General features: G+C 38.7%; 1 protein-coding gene across 1 annotated transcript in view; it reads right to left on the minus strand.

Annotated features, from left to right (window-relative positions):
• Positions 1-20,888, minus strand: part of Cybb (cytochrome b-245 beta chain) — a 34,555-nt gene extending 13,667 nt beyond the window's left edge. The window contains exons 1-8 of the mRNA XM_021153154.3: positions 20,718-20,888; positions 19,106-19,201; positions 17,677-17,787; positions 7,748-7,832; positions 5,912-6,057; positions 4,280-4,470; positions 1,396-1,525; positions 356-448 (exon numbers count right to left, since the gene is read on the minus strand). Coding sequence (XP_021008813.1) covers positions 356-448; positions 1,396-1,525; positions 4,280-4,470; positions 5,912-6,057; positions 7,748-7,832; positions 17,677-17,787; positions 19,106-19,201; positions 20,718-20,762 — 897 coding nt within the window. The 5' untranslated portion in view covers positions 20,763-20,888. The remainder of the gene's footprint in view (positions 1-355; positions 449-1,395; positions 1,526-4,279; positions 4,471-5,911; positions 6,058-7,747; positions 7,833-17,676; positions 17,788-19,105; positions 19,202-20,717) is intronic.
• Between the last annotated feature and the right edge of the window lie 2,699 nt (positions 20,889-23,587).

Below are 23,587 nucleotides of genomic sequence, written 5' to 3' on the forward strand. Positions count from 1 at the left end.
AGCATCCTATGGTTACTTGTTGGTGGGTTTTTTTTTAGACAAAATATTTTTGTCTCACTAACACATAATGTGTGAGTATGAGAGAGAGAGACAGACAGACAGACAGACAGACAGACAGAGAGAGACAGAGAGAGAGAATCCTAGAAAGTGATACCTTTAGTGTCCCTCTTAAAGATTAATTCATTTATTAATTAATTCATCATTAAGTGCATTAAAATCAACTGATTAAATTTAGGACTTCTCTCTGTTTTCAGTTTAATAAAAAGAATGTGGCTAAGTGACCTTTCAAAGAAACAGTATAGAGAATTCGGGGAGAGTTGCCCATGTGGTAAGTGAATTCCACATCAGTGAATACCTTGGTGATGACCACCTTTTGCTGAGATCGCCAAAACCGGACCAACCTCTCACAAAGGTACAGGAACATGGGACCCACTATCCATTTCCAAGTCTGTAATCACATCAAATAGAAAAAGGAGAAGTGTTAAGGGGGTGGTGACAGCTCGTGAGAGACTCAGAAGGAGCAAACATTTTACAAGCCAGGTTAACCTTTATAAGCTTGCTGAAGCATTTACTACTGATAAGAATTTTTTATAAGAGAGTCTATATGAAAATATCAAAAGTTAAGATGAACTGTTAATCCAATAAAACAGCCACATTGGGGTTATATATATATAATCTGCATCTGGAGTGTAAAACTTTCCTAAGAGGAACCCCCTGCAAGAACGAGAGTTCCTCTCGGTGTCAACACATGAACTTGGACTGAACCTACAACAAAGTAAGGAAGGCTTCAGAATGTGTCATTTCAGCAACATGATATCTTTAATGAAACAATGCAATTTTCCTTTCTGTCATTGAGTCTGAGATTAATCTTTTGCAAGATAACAAATGTTGTGCAAGACCTCCATATGTCTTCAATATGCTGGTAAATTCTAGGAACTATGCAATGCTTTTGCTGCAGGAAACACACATGAAAACTCTAAGACTTCTCTCTGAGTCTTGGGACAGAATATGGAAATTGTTTCATAAAGTTGTAGGCTCTCTATAAACATTTAGGCCCAACAGATCTATCCAGTTTGACCAGTTGGATTCCTAACCTAATATCTCAAGTACCAAAAATGTAAAAGATAACATCATCTCAATGGACTCTGAGGTAGAGAATAGAGCATGTTTCCCACATGTCCTGGTTTGGTTTGCTTTTGGTGGTGCTTGGTTGTTTCTTCTCAACTTGACACATGCTAGAGTTATCTTAGAAGAAGAACTTCAACTGAAAAAAATGCTTCTAGCCAATTCACCCAGTAGACAAAAGTATATAGAACATCCTAATGGACAACACTTGTACCTGTTTCTTGAGACTAATAGTAATAGCATTATAATAGAAGCAATACAAATACATACCATAGGAGGGTTTCCAGCGAACTTTGGTACTGGGCACTCCTTTATTTTTCCCCATTCTTCGATTTTGTCTGCACAGATATCTAAATTATGCTCTTCCAAACTCTCCGCAGTCTGTCCACGTACAATTCGTCTGGTAAATTAAAAAAATAATCTACATCACTTAGTAACAAGACAATCAGCTGCTTGAGTATTTTAGACTTTTGGGATCTACAGCTTCATGTATGCTAGGCAAGCACTCCAACAATGGCCTATATCCTCAACACTGATTGTGCACATATGGCAAATATCTTCTTGGGAGCCCTGTGCTTTTTAACCAGTAACACCCCTTATAAGTAAGTCAGGGAAGGAAATGAGAATGTGTAATCTTGAAAAATAGAAAACTGTGCAGATGGTACAAAGACCTTTGGCACGTAACATTATAGAGTGTGTCTTTGGTTACCAACATGTACCTTGTTAAAGAGAGAATGTGCTTTTTTTCTATTATCATTTTTGTGTATAAAAAAACAGGACCTAGAAAAATGATATCTCTAACAGTCTGATTGTTAACCCAGGGGGCAACATTGTAAAAATTGGAAAAGGTTTCTCTGTCTGTAAAGATACTCCTACAAGCCAGTCATGTGGCCAGCAGAAAGTAGACTACCTTTCATCTTTTAGACAGACATTAGTAGATACTGAACAACACAAACAACCATACAGAGTGGTTCTGAGGTAGCAGAGTGCTTTATTTGTAGATCCCTGACTTCTGTAGGCCAGACATGATGCATACCTGTAACCCCTACACGCTAAGGCAGAATGTGAATTGGAGGATTTCAAGGCAGCCTCATCTCCATAATGAGATTACATCTGAAAAATGTTTTCAAAATGATATCTTTCCAGGAAAATTTGACCATTCTCACAGATATGAGCGAGCACCAGTACTATATTACTCAAAGTGCATAGAGCCTATTTAGTTTAACTCAATAATTATCAAGTAAGCTGATGTTAGAATATTAGGCAATTCTGGGTTAGTACAAAATGGAGTAAGTTATTTTAAAGACTGCAAATGACATGGTCATCAGAATATATTGATAGATGAGACATGGACATCCATTTTTAGACTTCAATTGGAATACCTATAATTTAATACATCATTTAGTATGTTCTGAGAATGGTTTAATTCAAGGCCATGACCCATCCCCCATCCTTATATAAAACAGGGTCTCATTAAGTAGCCCTGGCTGGCTAGGAACTCACTGTGTAAACTAATTCCTTACCATTCCTAGGTCTCTTTGAAGAGACTGTCCTTATATGAGCACTTATTTTGAGTTGGCATGAGAAAAACTACTGTCCACCAATTATCTCAGTTAACCTCTGGAATAAGCTTGAGAAGCAAGTATTCTTTTGCAATTTTACATCAGGGTACCAAAGCAGCGTGTTTTTGGCCCAGATAGCCTTGACCTCAAATCTCAATTCTATGCATTCATACTTTGGTAGTCTTGGTAAAAAATTAACTTTTTAAAAATGTTTTGCTTCAGTTATTCCATCTGCAATACAGGTATATTTCTTCATTAAATGGTGAATTCAGTGCTCAGTGGACATGGCTTTGGAAACACATCAAGTACAGTAAAGCAGGAGTCTGAGAAATAGTAACTACAAAGGGTCTTGATTTCCTGATTCATGTGGAGACTAAACTGGAAGCAGTGGGACTAGTGAAGGGGGCAGGGGAAGACATTCTTTCTCCTTTGAAGGATTCTCTGAGAGAACTGGATTGTGAGCATCTTACAGGGAAAGACACTCGGTTGCTTTAGGAGACTCGGGAGATCCTCCATTCTTACAGACTTCTCAGTGCTTAGAAAGAGTTTCACAGAGATGCAAATCAGGAAGTAGGTGAAGAACACACAGAGAAGTTGGCCACAGTTGTTTTTCCTCATCCTTCCTCTTTTCACTCTCCAGACTTGGTCACCCATAGGTTACCTGGCTTGAGCTTTGCATATTCTCTTTCCTCCCTTTGCCTTCCTGGAACTCTATACCCATCATGGAATGTTCCTGACCTTGGCTTGTATGGGCAGGTGGTGGGAAAGAGTAGAAAAATGAAACGATATTAAAGCAGATTTTTTTTGAGCATAAAGTCAAGAACTGTTTGTCCTTATGAGAGTTTTCACCATAGCCCACTCGAAACCACCTGTTCTCTAGGCTACTCACCAGCCTGGAGTGGTTTGGCCCACATTTTACCATTTTTACCTTTTGGTTCCACATCTACACATGAGAGGGTTAAAAGAAACATTGAATGTCAAGTTCTTAGCACCTGACATAATGCTTGGTAGAAGTTAATTACTTTTTATCATATTTGAAATTTTGAAGGCAATGCCCCTGTATTTTTCTAGCTAGCGTTCCTCCCTAATTCCTGAGGTAGATTCTCTTACCCAGTAGGAAACTTGTAATGATTATTGGCTTAAATAAAAATCACTTGGACATCAGGAAACTGATTCAGCTGATTAATCACTAACTCCTCTACTTTGGGATTTTTGCCTAACCTACACACGATTTATCCATAGTAAGCGATGTGGTGGGCATGCAAGACCAAACCAATGCTTTCAATAAGGTATGGCCATGCAGAAAGTAGACTACCTTTCTTCTCTTCAGGCAGAAATATAGTGGACAATCCACACAAATGGTGGCCTTGAGAAGAACCATAGCCAGTGTATTTTATACAGGAGGTATGTATTTCAAGCTTATTTTAAATAGCTCATAATGAATTTGATGGGTACAGCAAGAAAGCAAATACCATTGCTGTTTTTGTGGGGATTTTTTTTCTGACCTCAGCTGTTCTCTGCTATGCCTTTCCTTGGTCAATACATCTAGAAAGTGAACACAAAGTATTTGGCATTGGAGTTAGAAAACTCACTCAGCTCCATGGATGGCAAGGCCAATGAAGAAGATCACAAAGAGATGGTGTGTGTACCAGAATACTTCAAAATAAGACCTCCGAATGGTTTTGGTAGAAGATGTGATAATCAATATGAGACACAGTGTGATGACAATTCCTGTGATCCCAGCCAACCGAGTCACAGCCACATACAGGCCCCCTTCAGGGTTCTGGAAAATAGAAACACACAGGCTCAGAACTGTGGGAGCATCCAGTTTAAAGCTGTTTATATAAGGCATTTTCTGTGCCTTTGGTGACTGTAGTCACATCTCTCAGATCTGGTGTTGAGATTTCCAAATTTAAACTGTCTCACATTATTGGAGAATCACAGATAAATAGATAAAGAAGAAGACTCAAATGATTGTAGTGGAGTTGAACTACAGGAAACTGACTTAGTAAAAGATATCTTCAAAGTGTCTCCTGCTCTATCTCTTTGATTTGGAAAGGTTACAGAACATAGCTGGCCAATGAATTCTGATTACAGCTGCCACCTGAGGCTGGGTTCATTATGAGTAGACCCTTAGATGAGAGTTTGGGGACAAATGACTTAGAGAGGGTGTTCTAAAAGAAACTTGTCAGTGAAGAGGAACATGTCAGAGAAGAGGAAACACACACAATATCTCACAGGGACAGCTTGAACTTGACCTTATAGATGGTCTCTCATTGTTTCTATTTTCAGGAAACTGAAAATAAACATGGTAAAAAAAAATGTAGGCCCAGAGAACAGGTGCTCTAGAGCAGGCTGGGATGTACAGAGATGCACAGGGTCAGGGCGAAGATAGCCCTGTCCCAAGCCCCGTGAGATTGCCCCCATCTTTTTTGTCTCCAATCTCAAAGGATTCTATTGAATAAAGATGAGAAAATGTCATCCACTCCAGACATAGAGGAATCAATCTGAGAGTTAAGTTACACATCACAGTTGGTACTAACTAAAGGAAAAGGAGCTGCATGCCAAAGCCCGCACTCATCGGTTATTTGCCAAAGGCTTCTCAGGGAGCAGTAATTATCCAGATGCTTTCAGATCTCATCCTTGTACAAAGAGATTCTGGGAGCCTCAAGGCAGTCCTTAGAAGAGGAGAGGGATTAGTGAATAAAAAGGAAAACATTCTGGAGGAAGCACAGGGCCAGTACACGTGACCCAAGGAAATCCGGACAGATCATGACAATGTCAGTTAAACTAATATGTTCGATAGACATCATTGGGAAAACAATGAAGAATGGAAAGAAAAATTATCCATGGTATGACAGAAAAAAAGCAGGAGTCATGCCAGCTTTTTTCATGTCAGTTTGAATGTAAAATTTGGGGCAAAATTAATGTTCTTTGTCTTATAGCTGTTTTGTAAACATGGAAAACGTGTCTGAAATTCAACTGGGGAACTTAACTGTCTCCCTAAGCCACTGGGTTCATAAAAATGGCATGAGCGCCTTTCTGAGGATAAGACCAGGTAGGTAGGAGACCTTTTTTTTTTTTTTACACTTATATTCTAAACTCAAACTTTCATTGCTGGTTTTTATGGACAAATTATAAGTTTATTTATTTTTTCACTCAGGAAAACAAAGTCCTCTGTTTTAATAGCCCAGCAAACATCTGATCAGAAAAGGGAGGCTTACCTTGATTTTTTCTCTAGCAAAATTGAGATACTCTTCATTCGCGTTGTCACCGATGTCAGAGAGAGCTACTGAATACCTGTCAGAAATCCCGACTCTAGCATTCACACACCACTCAACGTTGAAGAGATGTGCAATTGTGTGGATGGCTGAAGAGGGCAGGGAAGGGACACAAAGAGGGGAGAAGGATGAAGCACATCAGTTGAATGGAAGGTTCTGGCCACAGCCTCTGACTCTAAAGAGAACCAAAGGGATGGGGCTTGGGATTTAGTAAACAAACAGTGCCCAATAACCAGAGAAGCATGGCAGGTCTAATAGGTCAGCTTCTTCCTGCTTGTGCTACTGTGGAAAAACCATACAGAATTTCTGGTATTAGTTCCATCATTTGTGAAATGAAGGGGTTAATCTAACATTTCAGGAGAGCCAGCCAATCAATTTTTTAAAGAGTATACATGTGATAGATTCCCAGCTTCTCTTTTTGCCTAATGTGTTTGCACTCAAATGAGAACGCACCCATGTGATGATGTCTGCTTTATCATCTCCAGAGAGTAGTGGTGGGTATAACTGAAATAATACAAGCTCATGGTCATCAGCATGAAGCTCTTAAGTTCAAAAGAAATTGCTTGCCTAACTAGGCTGCCTTCCCTAGCCTCAGTGAGAGAGGATGTATGTAGTCTTGCCAGGGTGAGGGGATACCTAGCAGGGGCCTCCTGCTTCTCAAAGGAAAAGGGGAGGGGAAGTGGGAGAGGAGCTGTGAGAGGGAGGACTGGGAGGAGAGGGGTGGGTAATAATGGGATGTAAAGTGGATACATTAATTAATTTTAAAAAAGAAATTGCATTCATTATTTCACTATCACTGGCCTAGAGCTTCCTAGGGGCCTGGCCCTGTTGTGCTTTGCAGTCATTCAGTCCTTCCATTAAACCAATGAAATAAGTATGTTTAATGCCAACTCATCTAAAATATGAGGGAACTAGGACATTGTTTGTTTTAAAACCTTGCCCAAGGTCACCTAAGTCAAGTAGAAACTGAATTAGGGATCAACTCCAAGCTGTGTGGCACACATGTCTGCCTTCTTACTGGTATAGCATGCTAATTTCTAACAGGATTTTGTCACTCATTTCTTTTAAAGCTTTCATTTACCACAACTCAAAGTCCTGCAAAATCTGATAGAAGAATCGGGAGTCAGTAAAACGCCTCTACATTAAGCTCACTTTCCTCTGTAAGAGATACACTCCCCACAGGCAGAGTAAAAGGCGTTTTTGTTCACTGCTATGCTTGCCTATCTTCTGGCAAATAAATGATATAAGTTAATTCATGGAGATTGTATAACAGTTCTAGGAACATTCTTTGCTGCAACAACATTCCCACCACAATCATGATAATAATATAGAATGCACTATATATAAATACACATTGTATGCAAGCATGGTATGATTATCATAGTAATAATCACTAAGGTATGCATGTAATAAGAGTTTTCTTAAGATACTTTCAAATTATGGCTCATAGTTCTGCAGGTTCATTGTAAAATCCATGAAGTCCACATCTGTAGCAAAACATTTGTAAAATGAATAAAAATGTTTGTGTGTTCACTAGCAGACTTTTTTTTTTTTACTAAAATAGGAAACAATGAGGACATGAGGATAGACTGTATGGCATATTTTATTTATATAGGAAGCCCCTATGGTTAAAAAAATATTCCACCCAAGGTATGAATCCTAACATCAGGAAATAGAGTTTGAATGCTTTAACCTTAACTCATCTGATCACAACTTAATGGACCTGCATACATGCAACCAAGATCGCTCTCTGTATTTCAAATGTCTTCTAAGACTTACCGGTGTGAAGTGCTATCATCCAAGCTACCATCTTATGGAAAGTGAGGTTCCTGTCCAGTTGTCTTCGAATCCTTGTCGAGCAACACTTTGGATGGAGAGGAAAAGGAATGGTAGAAATTGTTCATGTGAACGCTTTCCTTGTTCCAGACACTTGATATGTAATTCTCATAAGCACTCTACAAAGAGTAGAGTAGATTGCCATCCATTTGGTTGATGACAAGGGATGATAGTCATCCCTCCCAGTTCAAACAGCCAGCTTAAGTCATTTGTTTCCTTTTCTCATACTCGTGACATGAGGCCTTGTTGCAAATACATTTTTCACTGTTCTCTACAGTTTTGAATTTTGACAAAATATATTTCTAGTTTTAATTAATTTATTTAATAAACAAGGTATCTAAAACTTCATGAAGGCTTAGTCTGTTGTCACATTCTTTGGATTCTGGGACAAAGATGAGTGAACAAGTCTAGAATAAGTGAATACATCCTTGCACAGTTGCTCATATACACTATAGGAGGGGCGGAAATGGGCTCACATGTTCATTTAGGTCAGCAACATTACAAGGAAGATCATTGTCATATATTAATAATTAATATCAATGATAATAATAACTGAAAGTTAATGAGAGCTTGTGAAAAGAACTGCTTTAAGCCTTTTACATGTGTTGGATCACTTAATTCTTATGCTACTTTTTTTAAGGAGGGGCCATTATGATTGCTATCTAACAGCTAATGAAACAAACATGGTTGATTATCTTGCCTCATAGTGACTTAGCCAGTGAGTGTCACAGATGGGATTTAAATCCAGACTGTCTGAGAATAGTTTGTACCAATACTGCAGTATTTTATAATTTATATGATACCTTGACATTCAAACTAGAAAGAGAATCCATACCCTAATGCACTTGGCCTGCCTGCACATGTTAGTGTGCATGGGTTTGAAGCTGGAGTCAAGGTCAATGCTCAAAGCAGAGAAAGACGAAAACCTCAGAGCAACTGGCCATGTGTTTATTTTAGCTGCTTTGCTCCAAATTAAATGTACTGACACCAAAAAAAATAAAAAAAATAAAAATAAAAATTCTTTAAAGATGTCGGTGAACTTCTAAAACAGTCTTAAGTATTGTCAATACATTGGTCTATGTATTGCATTCAATTTAAATAAGGAGGTTACTTATTATTAATAAAATATTTTGATTTTGTACAAAAATATGATTGTATGGAAAATTGTATCTGCTCCATTGTTTCTCAGTGCACCACACCTGAAAGGCAGGAAGGCTACATAAAAGATGACACTTGGAATAGTGAAAGTACTAGAAAGGAAAACCATAAGGATTCCAGATAAAGGAGAAAAGCTTTATTGAGTGGCCTGTGTGATCCAGATAATTTATCTATCACTTAATGCAATAATGCATGTATTCTTGTCTCTGTTATAGGTAAAAAAAAAATTAAAACTTCACTTTGGCTGGGATTCCAGTTTATTATTTGTCTATCAAAAGTCTATGCCCCTTTCCATGAAATCAGACACAAGAACACCGTCATTAGTATTCTAAATGTCTCAGAATCAGACTCAATAATTGAAGTATTGGGATCCTTAGTGGACAGTGGTCAGAAAATGTAGAAGAACAGGGACTAGAGGGGCAATTACTCAATGAAGGATCCATTATCATTCAGCTGTCATTGTTATATCAGTCATTGCCTTTTGTTCATAGCAGCCTTATTTATAATAGCCAGAAGCTGGAAAGAACCCAGATGCCCCTCAACAGAGGAATGGATACAGAAAATGTGATACATTTACACAACGGAGTACTACTCAGCTATTAAAAAGAATGAATTTATGAAATTCCTAGGCAAATGGATGGACCTGGAGGGCATCATCCTGAGTGAGGTAACACAATCAAAAAGGAACTCACACAATATGTACTCACTGATACGTGGATATTAGCCCAAAACCTAGGATACCCAAGATATAAGATACAATTTGCTAAATGCATGAAACTCAAGAAGAATGAAGACCAAAGTGTGGACACTGTGCCCCTTCCTTAGAATTGGGAACAACACACCCGTGGAAGGAGTTACAGAGACAAAGTTTGGAGCTGTGATGAAAGGATGGACCATCTAGAGACTGCCGTATCCAGGGATCCACCCCATAATCAGCTTCCAAACGCTGACACCATTGCATACACTAGCAAGATTTTGCTGAAAGGACCCAGATATAGCTGTCTCTTGTGAGACAATGCCTGGGCCTAGCAAACACAGAAGTGGATGCTCACAGTCAGCTATTGGATGGATCACAGGGCCCCCAGTGGAGGAGCTAGAGAAAGTACCCAAGGAGCTAAAGGGATCTGCAACCCTATAGGTGGAACAACATTATGAACTAACCAGTATCCCAGAGCTCTTTACTCTAGCTGCATATGTATCAAAAGATGGCCTAGTCGGCCATCACTGGAAACAGAGGACCATTGGACACACAAACTTTATATGCCCCAGTACAGGGGAACACCGGGGCCAAAAAAAATGGGAATGGGTGGGTAGGGAATTGGGGGGGGGAGGGTATGGGGGACTTTTGGGATAGCATTGGAAATGTAATTGAGAAAAATACGTAATAAAAAAAAAGATTCTTGAGAATACTTTTATACATGCAGAAAATGATACCCAAGAGGTTGTATTGTTTTTAATATATAATAACATTTTAATAATAAAAAATCAGATAAGCAAATGTTGTGTCATAAAAAAATGGTTATGGGCCTGGAAAGATGGAAAAAAAAAAAGAGTGGGCTCATTCAAACCAGCAAACTCTTTTATAGTTTTAAGGAAATAGCCTCCTGTTTCTTAACTGCCACGTTCCTCCAGTTTTTAAAAGTCCTTCTGTTAGGCAGAATTCTGGAAGGAGTTGTAATGACCCTTTGCAATCTTCTCCCCTTGAGTGTGGATGGGACCTGTGTGGATGACATGTAGTTTGTTATACTATGTGGTAAAGTGGAATCTGCAGATGTAAAGTCCAAACTTGACTTAAAGAGGAAGTTTCCCCCCCTCCAAATGATCTGACACTATCACATAGACTCTAGAAGTTCCAAAGAAGAGGAATTCAGAGACTTTAAATACAAAAAGAATGTAAGCTACTGCTGATGTCTGGAAGATGGGGGCAGGTACATGGGAAGAGGAGTATGGGATCAGAAAATGGCCTTGGAGTGACTGCTAGCTAGGAAACAGAGACCACAGACCTGCAACTATAATGAATAGATTTTTGCTAAGGAGCCTAGAAGAGGTTTTGTGTTTTTGGTGTGTTGTTTTGTTTGTTTGTTTCATTTTGTTGTACAGAACTGATGGAACCCAGGGCCTTGTGCATGCTAGAAAGATACTCTTAACTCTGAGCCTAGACTTTCGGAAGGCTTGCATTTTTCTCTGTCTCACAGAAAGCTGGACCTCTGCTTTACACAACTTTCAGCTTGCAAATGATTCTTGTTCTAAACCTAATGCATTTGTGGCAATTTGTGGCACAGAAGTTACAATTATTAGCATCCCTCCTGGAGTGGTAAACTGTATTGGACTCTTAAGAATCATAGGATGAGACCTGTCCAGGTAGTGAGCAGTGGTGGCGCACGCCTTTAATCCAAACACTTGGGAGGCAGAGGCAGGCAGATCTCTGAGTTCGAGGCCAGCCTGGTCTACAGAGTGAGTTCCAGGACAGCCAGGGCTATACAGAGTAACCCTGTCTCAAAACAAAACAAAAATAATCACAGGATGAAAATTAGTATAGTTAGCTAAAAACAGTGATATGAAAGTAAATTTTGCCTTTACATGTATCTGTCTATGGCGACTCACAGGCATACCACATAACTGTAGGACCTTATCTCATCTATTTAATCATCAAAGCTCTTTCTAGGAGGCATGTACTCATTGAGAGAGTTTTTTTTTTATTAGAATCATATGCTATTTTGCATCATTGTGTATCTAAGTTCTCAACTACCTGTTAGCTGTCTCTCCAGCTAGAGAGGGCAAGCATCCTGAACAAAAAGCAACATGGGACATATTTTTTAAAGTTTTCTTTAATGGTTACTTAGTCATACAAAGAGACCACACTTTCACTGCCTTGGAAACCAGATAACTGAGCCTGTCCTCATTCGCTGCTGCCTTTTTTCTATTTTCTTACAGGAGGGGTGGAGGAGGAAATTCACTAGCTCCAGCATCATAACAAATTTGAAGAGAATCAGTATGGTTTTGTTAGGCTTCCTATGGCGTCACCTCAGTCCTATCTTTATCACTATCATTAGCATCAATAAAATTTGAGAAATAATAGATGTTGATGCCCCTTACAAGCCTTTGACAGATACACTTAAAAAAAAAATCAATGCAGTGTCAGAACAGTGGAGTGATCTGATTGGGTAATACAGTGCCCATTCAGAGATAACCATTATGACTTAAGATCTAGTATACACAAAGCACATTTTTTAATAAAAAAAATTAATAAGCCTGAGCCACAGGTCCCACCAGAGCAGCAATCCTTCATTTTCCCTAAGTGCTTTTTTCCCATGTGGTCATGAATGGTAAACAAGGCATGCCGATACTAAACTTTCAAGAAAATGATCTCCTCACCACTTCCTGAAAATTGAGCAGGGTGATCTGCTGGCAGGGTCTGAAGGAAGGCCTTTACTCTCTCTTAGATTGCCAGGGCCCTTTCTGTTCCTCCTTAGCCTACAGATAGCATGTGTGTGCTTTGACTCACCTCTGAGTTATCGCCATCCACCTCCCAAATAGCCAAGCTGTCATTAGGCCTTAGAGCTTCCTCGGGGATCTATCAATTTGCTATTGTCCACTGACTCCTAAAAGGAAGTTTCTCTCTTACTGTCACAAAGAGGCTTGCCCAACTTCAATCAACTATCATTATAGTGCAAGGGCAATTGTTGGGACATCTTTGCAAATTTCTATACTGTATTGAAACTGAATTTCAAAATAATGAAAAGTGGAAGTAAAATGAATTACATAGTTAGTAGGGTATACTGTGGGCTTTTGTAACTCCATCATATGTCTGCTTGGTCTTACTGGGCTTGCGTTGCGTATTTATAAACATTTTAGGTGAAATGCCAAGAGCTAGGCTTACCTCTGCCTACAAAACTCAGGCAAAGGATCATGAGAAATATCTGCAGACGGTGGCAGTAAAAATGTGATAAATATGAAGAATGCCATTTTGTCTAGTGCTCCTTATAATTTTTTTTTTTAAAGATTTATTTATTATATGTAAGTACACTGTAGCTGTCTTCAGACACTCCAGAAGAGGGCGCCAGATCTCGTTGCGGATGGTTGTGAGCCACCATGTGGTTGCTGGGATTTGAACTCTGGACCTTCAGAAGAGCAGTCGGGTGCTCTTACCCACTGAGCCATCTCACCAGCCCCGCTCCTTATAATTTTGAAAGCCCATAGTTAGTCTTTATCTCTTCCACAAGACTCTAAGCTCCTTAAGCTTGTGGCCATCGTCCTTCCTCCAGTAATCAGGACACAGAGAGACCTCGAAAGGGGCACTAGTCAATGATGAACAATTTTAATTCATTACTATATCTTTTACTAAAGATATGCCTATTCATTCTCTTTTTCCCCCAACACTGTGGATGGAACTTAAGGCCTTTGACTCTTGGCGTGCTCTTCACTGTTGAGCGACAGCCCTACCCAGGACAGTATACTTATGTTTAAAGGTGCAGTATTTGGCCTCCTTCCCTGTTAAATGTCCCAGAGACAAAAAACAAAAACAAAAACAAAAACAAAAAAAAACAAAAAAAAAAAAAACAAAAAACAAACAAAAAAAAGCACAAGGCTCCCTATGAGGCCACATGGTTAGAGGCAGAGCCATGAAGAGGCCATCTGATCCTAACACTGTAGAAGACGAAAGGCCTTTTCACCTTCCTGTTTGATTCTGATCTGAAGATAGAAGTGTCACAAGTTCACAAGTTGTTTCTACACATCAAACTGAGGTTATTAAAAGGTCAGCAGGTGGTTCTACATACTCAGGCCTAGCCTTTTCTCACAGTGTTTTTTTTGTTTGTTTGGTTGGTTTGGTTTTGTGGTTGGTTGGGTTTTGGGGGTTTTGTTTTGTTTTGTTGTTTGTTTGTTTGTTTGTTTGTTTAGTTGGTTTGTTTTGGTTTTGGAAGAGGGTAAGGTTACACAGCCAGAGAGCTTTTTTTCCCTCCAGATAAGCAGAAAGTTTCAAAGCCAGGGTCTGCATGTTTTCCATCTCTAAACCTGAACTGAATTCTATGGCTGTTTAGTTAGCACAGTGTTCCATGAACAAGTTCTTAAGTTATTATAGCCCAATCATTTCTAGACTGGGTTACTTAGCAGGTTCAAATATGCATATTAAACAGTGCCACGGGGACAGTTCAAGATGTTTAGTTGACACATGCAAAAGCAAATAGTTTCGGGGAGCAAAATGGCCTGCTGGCTTTGAATCCCAATACTCCTGCTTGTGTTCCCACCTCACATCCTTGACATGAGCTCCATGAAGCCTCGGTTAGCTGTGGCTGTTACAATTTCCAACTCTAGTCACAACATACTCATTTATATCCCAATCAGAAAAAGTAACTTTGTTTGCAAAGTCCACCTTTCAGATTGCCAACCTCAGAAGGGCATGTCATGCCCAGAGCGTTCCTTTTGAGGGAGGGGAAATGGGAAAGGTAACAGAAGTGGTGGTATGAAGGTACCAGGAGCAATTTGACGGGAGGGAGAGTATAAATGAAGATGGGTGGCAGAGATACAGGGAGAAGAGGTCACAGGGAGACTCATCAACCAGAATTAAGTAGGTACAAAAATGCCCTAAGGAGAAATTATTTTGTGTGCTAATTTAAAGAAAGAAAGAGAGAGAGAGAGAGAGAGAGAGAGAGAGAGAGAGAGAAAGAGAGAAAGAAAGAAAGAAAGAAAGAAAGAAAGAAAGAAAGAAAGAAAGAAAGAAAGAAAGAAAGAAAGAAAGAAAGAGGAAATTGTTTTTCTGTGTGAAGATGTATCTGGGTACAGAGCTTGGCTTTCCCCCAGTTTACTACTGCTATTAAAGTTCCTCATGAGGGTCTTCACCCGTGGGCGACAAGATGCCCCAAAGCTGACATTTTATATGTGCTGCTCATGGAGCATGACCATTCAAGGCAATGCAACTCTGAGTTATGGGGTAACACGGATTTCTTAACTGACCACCTCAGTGAAAACACTGCCTGTTTTTCACACTTTACTTCCTCTAAATAAAAATAGGATTTGCATAGGGATAGGGAGATTTTTTTAAAGTACCCAAATCATGTCTCTATAAAAACAGAAAGATATTGCACAATGGTGTCATTTAGCAAGCCTTCATCTGGCTCTTATATTATTTCAAAGATGGGTAGCTTGGTAGTCAGGCTTTCAATCCAGTGAGATTTAATCTCTGTGGATTCTTCTATTCAGTAGATTATTTGGAAAACCTTAGGATGAACAGCTAACATTGAGCACTATTATTGGCTGTTGCCCTGGTTTGCAAGGCACAAGAGTGACACATTAAATTAATGACTTAATAAAGTAGCTTTATCACAGTATTTTCCAGAGATAAGGGACCTGGCTTTTTCCAGAGAATCTTAAAGGATTCATCGCCATTCTTCTTTTGGTTTAGTTTGTTTGACCTGTTGTCTTGCTGCTGGACAAAGTGACTCTAACATTTTGTTCTACTATTGATGGATTTGCAGGGCTGAAGGTGGGTTCTGGGGCTCCCACATGCTAGGATAATGCTGTACCACTGAGAGACTCCCCTTCTTCCCAAGTCTTCATGTAAAATGAGACCCCTGAGAGGGATTTGAAGAAGTATGTTTAAGACAAAATGGTATTTTATAAAGTGGTGGGTAATATCAAAGTTCAATTGTTATCCATTCATCCCTTTTAAGCAAGCTGAGTGTGGTCTGTTTTTAAATAAAAACTCATTTGAAACATTAATGGGAAGTTTCTATGACTAGGGAAAGTAAGGCAAAGTGAAAGGCTATGTTGTACCTGTGACTGGCAATTTAGTACAGATATTTGGTAATTGTCAAATGCAATGTTACTTCTTTAGCAGTACATTTATTTAACTTTCTGGTTTTCCCAGCAAAATCCTTCCTTTCTTCCCCCAGTCTTATCTTAGACATTTGCCCACCAAAATTACTGTACATTCACAGAAATAATTTGCTTTCCATTTTCCTTTAAATGTGATTTTTTAACTTACACACTGTAGAATTTTAGGAAAGAGAAAGACAGAGGAGGTGGGTGGACGTGTTTGTGTGGTGACTAGAGGTCAATGTCAAGTGTCTCTCTAGTGTTCTCCATCTTATTTTTGAAGCAAAAACTCTCACTGAATCTGGAGCTCACCAACTCTGCAGAAGTAGCTGGCCAGGCCCCAGGGAGCATTAAACCCTTATATTTCTCAGGAATAGCAAAGCATCCAAAGTGAAGCAATGCCTTGCTGATATTAGGTTTTAAAGACTAGTTACACAAAAATATACCCTAACCAAGCTCAGGATGCTGCATGTCCTTGCCTTGAGTGACATGTTCAACCTGTCCATTTTTGGGCACTCTTTCTATATTACTTCCTATTGAAAGAGTGCCGCATCCCTCTTTCTCTCATGCCAGATAGAAGCTGAGTGTCCATTTTCATTTTCCAAGTACAGAAATGCTCATAGAAGCTAAAGGAAAACAATCTAGCCATCAACTCATACATTGGCTAAATATCCTTTGCTTTTCTTTTGGTGTTGGCAATTCAACCCATTGCTTCATGCATGGTTGGCAGGCACTATACCATTGAACTGCCTGCCCAATAAATACATTTAAATAGAGCGCAATAAAGGTTGATAGAGAAAGTTTTATATTATTTCTCATTTTTTGAGAATCAGATTTTCTCACCATATTCTATGCTTTCGCCCATGCTATCTTCTCCATATATATAATACTTTTCTATTTTATCAGCAAATTCTAGGTGTTGATGAATCCTCACCTGCCCATTGTCAGGATACCTTCTCTCCAATACTTTATTTTATGGGACACACCATATTTTGCTCTGTGCCATATTTATTTGAACATGTGTGCTAAATAAGTATCACTAACTTATTTTTCATCTTCATATAATGCTACCAGTAAAACAAAATTATACAGAATCCTATGGCTTGAAAATACTTCATGTATATCAATGCACTACTTTAATGCCCATTAGAGTCTTTATATAAAGGCAAAAGGGACCCTGGGCACGTAGAAAGCTCTGATATCTCTAATCTCATGGAGCTAGCATTTCTTTCTTTTTGTTTTGATTTGCTTTTGCTTTTGTTTTATAAACAGGATCTCACTATGTAGTTGAAGCTGGCCTACAACTCACTATGTAGGTTGGGATGGCCCCAAACATAAGATATGACTGTCTCAGGCTCCTCATTTTTGGAATTATAGGCATGTGCCAATATAGGAGAAAACTCTTCCTAATTATATTTTATTATAGCATATTGTTTTGTGCAGTGATTGAATTTGCTTGAGATGTTATACAAAAAAAATATATTTTCTCTGACATGATTTTAAAAACATTCTTGAACTCTTAGTTCCTAAATGTCATATGTCTGGCTCATAAACCCCTACACATGTATATTTACTTGATTACTATTGTTGGTATATGTTTGTTTAGCGGCTTTTTTAAGTTTCCAAGTTAAATGATGTTCCAGGAACCTTTGCCCTCAAATAGTATAATATATGTATGTATGTATATATATATATATATATATATATATATATATATATATATGTATAAGTAGATGTTGATGCAGATGTACATGATGTATATCACAGCATGTGACGTGACATAGCTCATGAATATTCTACACAAGATGAGCTTTACAGAGCATTGCTTGGCTCTTCCTTGGAAAGAGCACTTGGTGTGATGGTCAACAATGGGAAGCAGTAGATAGAGTGTTTGCTCTTACCGCACTGGAACCCCTGAGAAAGGAGAGCAGATTTCGACACACTGGCAGCAGGATCAGCATACAGTTGAAATTCAGGCAGGCTGCAGGTGCCCGGGCCAGAGCCAGTGCTGACTATATGAGAGAGGAGAGGCAATAGAGAGAAGTTGGTGAGCAGAATACCCGTATTCCTCTTCCCCAGAGTCTCATCATGGGACCCTAAAAAGCTTCTCCAAGAGATCAGGAAAGAAATTTCCTTCACAGTGGAGGAGTTTCTCTTAGGAGCTACTTGTATGTTTTGTTTTAAACTTGAAACTACCTTTTTACCCCAAGTCAACATTTCAAGTTCAAACCTGAGAAGTGGGTGGGATACATTTCCTTTGACTTCTTGTTTATTCACCTCCCAGACCACAGTTTATGTACACTTTATCTCAGATCTATCTTTCTACCCCGTTCTCCATCAGAGAATGTCAGGTGTCTCCTTTATTTGCATTGTCTTATCCCCTTGAGACAATGTCTCACCTTGAACTGGGAGCTCACTGTTTTTTGTTTAGTCTGGTGTTCAGCAAGCTCTCGGGACCCTACTGACCCAGCTACTCCCTTCCTCTCCCAGTAGTGGAGTTATAGGTGCATGTGAGCATGCGAGTTTTTACATGGAAGCTGGGGATCGAAAGTTTTGCCCTTATGCTTATGCGGCAAGAACTCCTACCCTTTGAGCCTCCCCCACCCCACCTCTTATATATTGGATACATTTTTAAAGTAAGTTGCATGCATCGGCTTACTTCCTCCTAAAGCTTTAAGACCATATACCATTAACATGAGGTCAGTACCAAAACTAGATCTTTGATTTGAAATGAAGTTCCTTTAGCATTTAGACCTTAACTGTAACTTAAGTTGGTATGGTGTAACACTTGGGCAAAATCGGTTTCGCAATATCTAAAGATGTTGCCTATTTATTATACAGAGAAAACAGATCACCATTAATGCATTAGAGACCATTTTAATAATGTCATGATTGTTTGGTATGACTTATACACATGATTATAACATATTATTAATGTAACAAATGATGTGGCCCAAATGTGCCACCAAACTTACCAAAAAAAAAAAAAACAAAAAACAAAAAAACAAAAAACCCAGAACATTTCAATTGTCACACTAGAGCCACCCCTGTGGCTCTCAGTAAGCTTTCTATTCTAGACATTCCAATGTTAAGCTCAGCACATATTGGTGGGTAGGGATGTGGCGAGGATCCTCTGCCATACTTCAGCTTGTTACACCAGCAGGCCATAAGGGACTCTTGCCAAAGAATTTCCAATGGGGGAATAAAGCTGGTGGTGTTGTGTTAGTTGGTCAGGAGATTTACTCAAAGACTTAACAAGGAATATGTGTGAATACAACTGACTGCAAGCGTGAGCTGGCCAAGATTGCCTGAGGCAGAAGTTATACTTACCCCAAGGAGTTTTCGAGTATAATTATACTTAGGCCCATCATCATAAACCTTGTAGTAGTTGATAAAGAGGAAGACATTCAGCCCCAACCACACGAGCTGCACAAACAGGAAAAGTTGTATGAGGGAGATTCCATATGAGACTGGAGGCAAATGAAGGCCAGGACTTCCCCAAGTTCAGACTCTGACATAGGGCTGGGTGCACCTAGCTCAGTGCCAGCTCTTTCCTATTACAGCGCCTCTACACTTTTTGGGAACTGTCTTTACCTTCCTTCATTGTTTTGTATGATTGCTTCACTACCTGGTCAACATACTGAATTAATTTCAGTCTGTCTTGTCTCTTTTCTCTTTCCTCTTCTTTTTATCTTAACTTCAAACAGGTAACAGTGATTGGGGAGTAAAGAGCAGATGAAAATAAGGTATTGTTCTTGTCTCCTGACCTGTAGGAAATTGAACTCTGTGCTCACAGATGACAGTCACCTGCAGCACACACAGCTTGCCATTCTGTTGGATAAGTTTTCCTTAATTTTTAAAGGAGGGAATATTGAGTGTGGGCAAGGGGGTGAGGTTCATGGAATTTAAAAATAAAATAAATGCTCTAGGTTTTAAGTTCACATTGATCCCAAAAACAACCTTATCAAGGAATGATTCTGCTCGGTGTTCTACTTCAGCTTCATGGTGTTTTTTCATGAGCTGTTAGCCAACACTATTTAGATAACACATTTCTTCCTATTCAACTCATCCATAATTGCTTTGCTGATAACACTAAGAGTTCAGAACAGAAATCAAATAGCTATTAGAACCTTCTAAAATTGCTTCTTATATATGGTTGCATATTATATACTTTATATGTGTATAAAGTACATATAATACACATACTTCATAGGTATGAGGCGAGATAGTTTATTTCAATTCTTTTACCTCCATTTGTTGTAAAATTCACAAGTTACTCCAGTTTGGACTGCACAGAAAAAAAAATGTGCTTGTTTTAAAAAGAAACTTGAGAACTTTGTTTTAGTGTTATGACTGAAATAGAGCCAACTTTCCTATCTACAAAATCCATAAGAATAAATGTTATTCAGAAAACAGTAGAGTTTTAATTGACCATTTAAAACAGTTAACATAAAAAGTGAAGAAACTTACCCTTGAGTAATTGAAAAATCTTCTCACAATTAGAATCTTTAGTATGAAGTATCTTTTATGCACTCTGGTAAATGCTGGCTAACTTCATAGTCTTAGGAACTCAGAAATAAACTGAAAATAAGAGCTGCTGATGCATATTTTTTATCTTTAACTTTTTTGTTTTGTTTTGTTTTTTCAAGACAGGGTTTCTCTGTGTAGCCCTAGCTGTCCTGGAACTCACTCTGTAGACCAGGCTGGCCGTGAACTCAGAAATCTGCCTGCCTCTGCCTCCCAAGTTCTGGGGTTAAAGGCATGCTGGGATTAAGAAGCCTGGGATGGGAAAATTAACTGAATCTACCTGCAAGTAGATGCTTGTTCCCAGACTAAGTATACTTCTTACACAAACAACAATAATAAAAGCCATTGCTCTAGTTCAGATTCCAAGAGAACTCCAACATATCAAAAAATGTATGTTACCTGGTTTGGTACTTACAATGACAAAGATGGAGAGTCCTTCATTCACAGCCCAGTTCCCCATGTTAGCAAAGGTTAAGCGCTGGCTCTGCCTCTCTTCTCTACTGTGCTTCTTCTTCTCATGAGGAAATGAAAACAGCAGCTTTGGGGCAATAGGTTTCCTTTTCTATTATCAGAAATTAGCTAATCATTGGCCAACTGAAAGGCTGCTCCCATAACAAATTTAAATCTTCAAACCACACAAAAACTACAGAAAGAGAAAAAGATCTTGTGATTCAGTCCCAAGTAAATACACTGGAAAATGAAAGCTACTGCTACAACTCAGAGACAATTTGTCAGGTTTTAAAATTTGTTTTATTATTCGTAAGATTATCTGTGTAGTTTGTGGATGTATTTTAGACAGTGACTTTTTTCTTTATAATAATTAGTTATGTAGTTAGACTTTTCAAGTTATCCAACTAGCTAGATAAAACACATGTTCTTCTCACAGGCTCTTGCAATAGTATTGATTCTCATTGGGTAAAGTTAAGAAGGAGTAATAGATGTTAGTTAAAGGATGATTATCAGATGCCAATTTTATATCCTAAAATGGATATAGGTACCTAAAATGGTATCATGTTAGTGCATATATATATATATATATATATATATATATATATATACATATATATATACACATATACAGAAACATAACCATACACACATATACATCAAGTCATTTGATTCTTACAACTCAATTCCTATAGAGTAGGTTCTATTTTATGATTACATTTATAAATGAGGAAGCCAAGACCCAGAACAGTGAACTTACTTGGACCCAGTTACAGTGCCAAGGAATAATACAGTTGCTTATTTGAAGTCCAAACAACTGATATCACGTGTAAGTACAATACCAGAAAAAAAAAAAAAAAAAAAAAAAAAAACAAGCTTAAATTTGTCACCTCCACCCTAAATCACTCCACATGGGACTACTGCAAGGGAAATACCAAAATGTTTAGATAACAATCATGGTCCCAGGCAGACTTTCTATATACTAAGTTTGTAAATATGGTCAGTGTACGGTAGATGCTAAAGTCAGATGGAATACAACTACCTCCTGGCAGGTACTCAGGCTTCAAGACATGAAACAGAAGGCTATGAAGGCAACCTGATGGTGTGATGAAAGTTGACTGACTGCACAAGCATGGCTCTACAGTAATTACATCTAAGAGAGAAGTTCAAGAAACAAATTGGATCACTGGAAGATGGCAAAATGGCAAAAGAACAAGAGGCACAGACTCTTTCAGTTGCTCTCTACAAAGTACATGGACAGCCTCTGGGCTTGAGACGACAATGAGTAAACTAGTAGGTTTTTTCACTGCATGATAGTTAAGCAAGGTATTCTGACATTCTCCGTTGCAATTAGAACATATAAAACCCACATCAAGGCAAACTGACCTCCTCGATTCATCCCCAAAATAGATTCAAAGAAATGGGGTTACAAAAACCAGAGTGTGAGAAGGTTCTGTGCTCTTTTGCTCCCTGATCTGTTTGTCCACTGCCCTCTTCACACATATTTCATTGAGAACTACATTTGTCTGCCAGCTTAGATCTACAGCTTCTGGCTGGCTTCCATAAACTGGACTGAAAGAGAAGCTACAATGTTTCTCTCTGCAGAGTTTTGCTTGAAGAGGCATTCATCAGGTGGCTGCATGACTGCTGGGCATCCAGCTTCCCTCAGTTAAGCCAGTCCTTCTGTGTTAGAAGCACCTGCTAGTCAATAGCACTGCAGGGCTCCATGAGGCAGCCAGATGGCCCCTGCTGGTGAGTGGGGGTGGCAAATTAGACAGCCACCTTCCAGTTCCTCTCTGACTGAGAGGTAACCACTTCCTGCTGTTATTCTTTTTATATGTTGACTTTTGTCCCCTGTTGGGATTCTCCGCGTTTCCATCATCCATGTGTGAAAGTCCCTCTGTTGAAATATGGTGGTTTCTGTGTTTTAATTCGATTGTGAAACAAGCCAATTTAGATGAGTACTTGCCTGGGACCTATCCCAGGATTGGGTCCTCACTGAAGCAGCCTAGGGGGAAGAGTGTCAGCAGGAGCTTGGTCTTGTAAATGTAAAAGTTGCTTTCTATACCAACATATGCATGTCTTGACTTTAAATTATCCTGAGGCCAGAAGCTGCAGGTCTCTGGACTATTGACACTTGTTGCTATCAGTGGTCAGTAGTCAATATATCAGTAGTCAATAATAATTAATAATAATAAACAATTATAATAATTATATATTATAATTAAATAATTGTTTCTATTTATAAATATTTGTATTATATATTATTTTATAATTATAATTAAGTAATTATAATTAATAATAATTAATTAATAAGGATTTATTGCTTTTGCTTTCTTCTCTTGCAAAGCAGCCAGAGCCTCTCTGGCTAGGCTGGTTGACTCTATGAACTAGAGAGGAAGGAAAAGGAAAGAATTAACATGCTTTATACTGGCAGATATGCCAGATATTCATACATTTTCATTCACACATTAACACATTCACATTTATGTTGGGCCCAACCAACTATTTCATACACTCCACAAGTATTCATGTACACTTACATACCTACACACATACATATAGACAAACAGACATAAACATACGAATGATATGGACAATATGGATGGATGGATAGATGGATGGATGGATGGATGGATGGATGGATGGATGGATGGATGGGTCAGAGTCCTCCAAGTCAAACCAACCAACCAACAACTTTATTTCTTTCTTCTGGCCTTTTTATACCTTCTTAGACAAAAAGTTCTTTGGAAAATTACCTAAGAAATAAAATGTTACATAAAATGGGAGTTACAGAAGGAGGTGGATATTAAGTTCAAAGCAGTGTTTCATTCTAAT

Source organism: Mus caroli, unplaced genomic scaffold (genome assembly GCF_978045245.1).
Source record: "Mus caroli unplaced genomic scaffold, Mus_caroli_1 scaffold_5, whole genome shotgun sequence".
Lineage (NCBI taxonomy): Eukaryota > Metazoa > Chordata > Mammalia > Rodentia > Muridae > Mus > Mus caroli.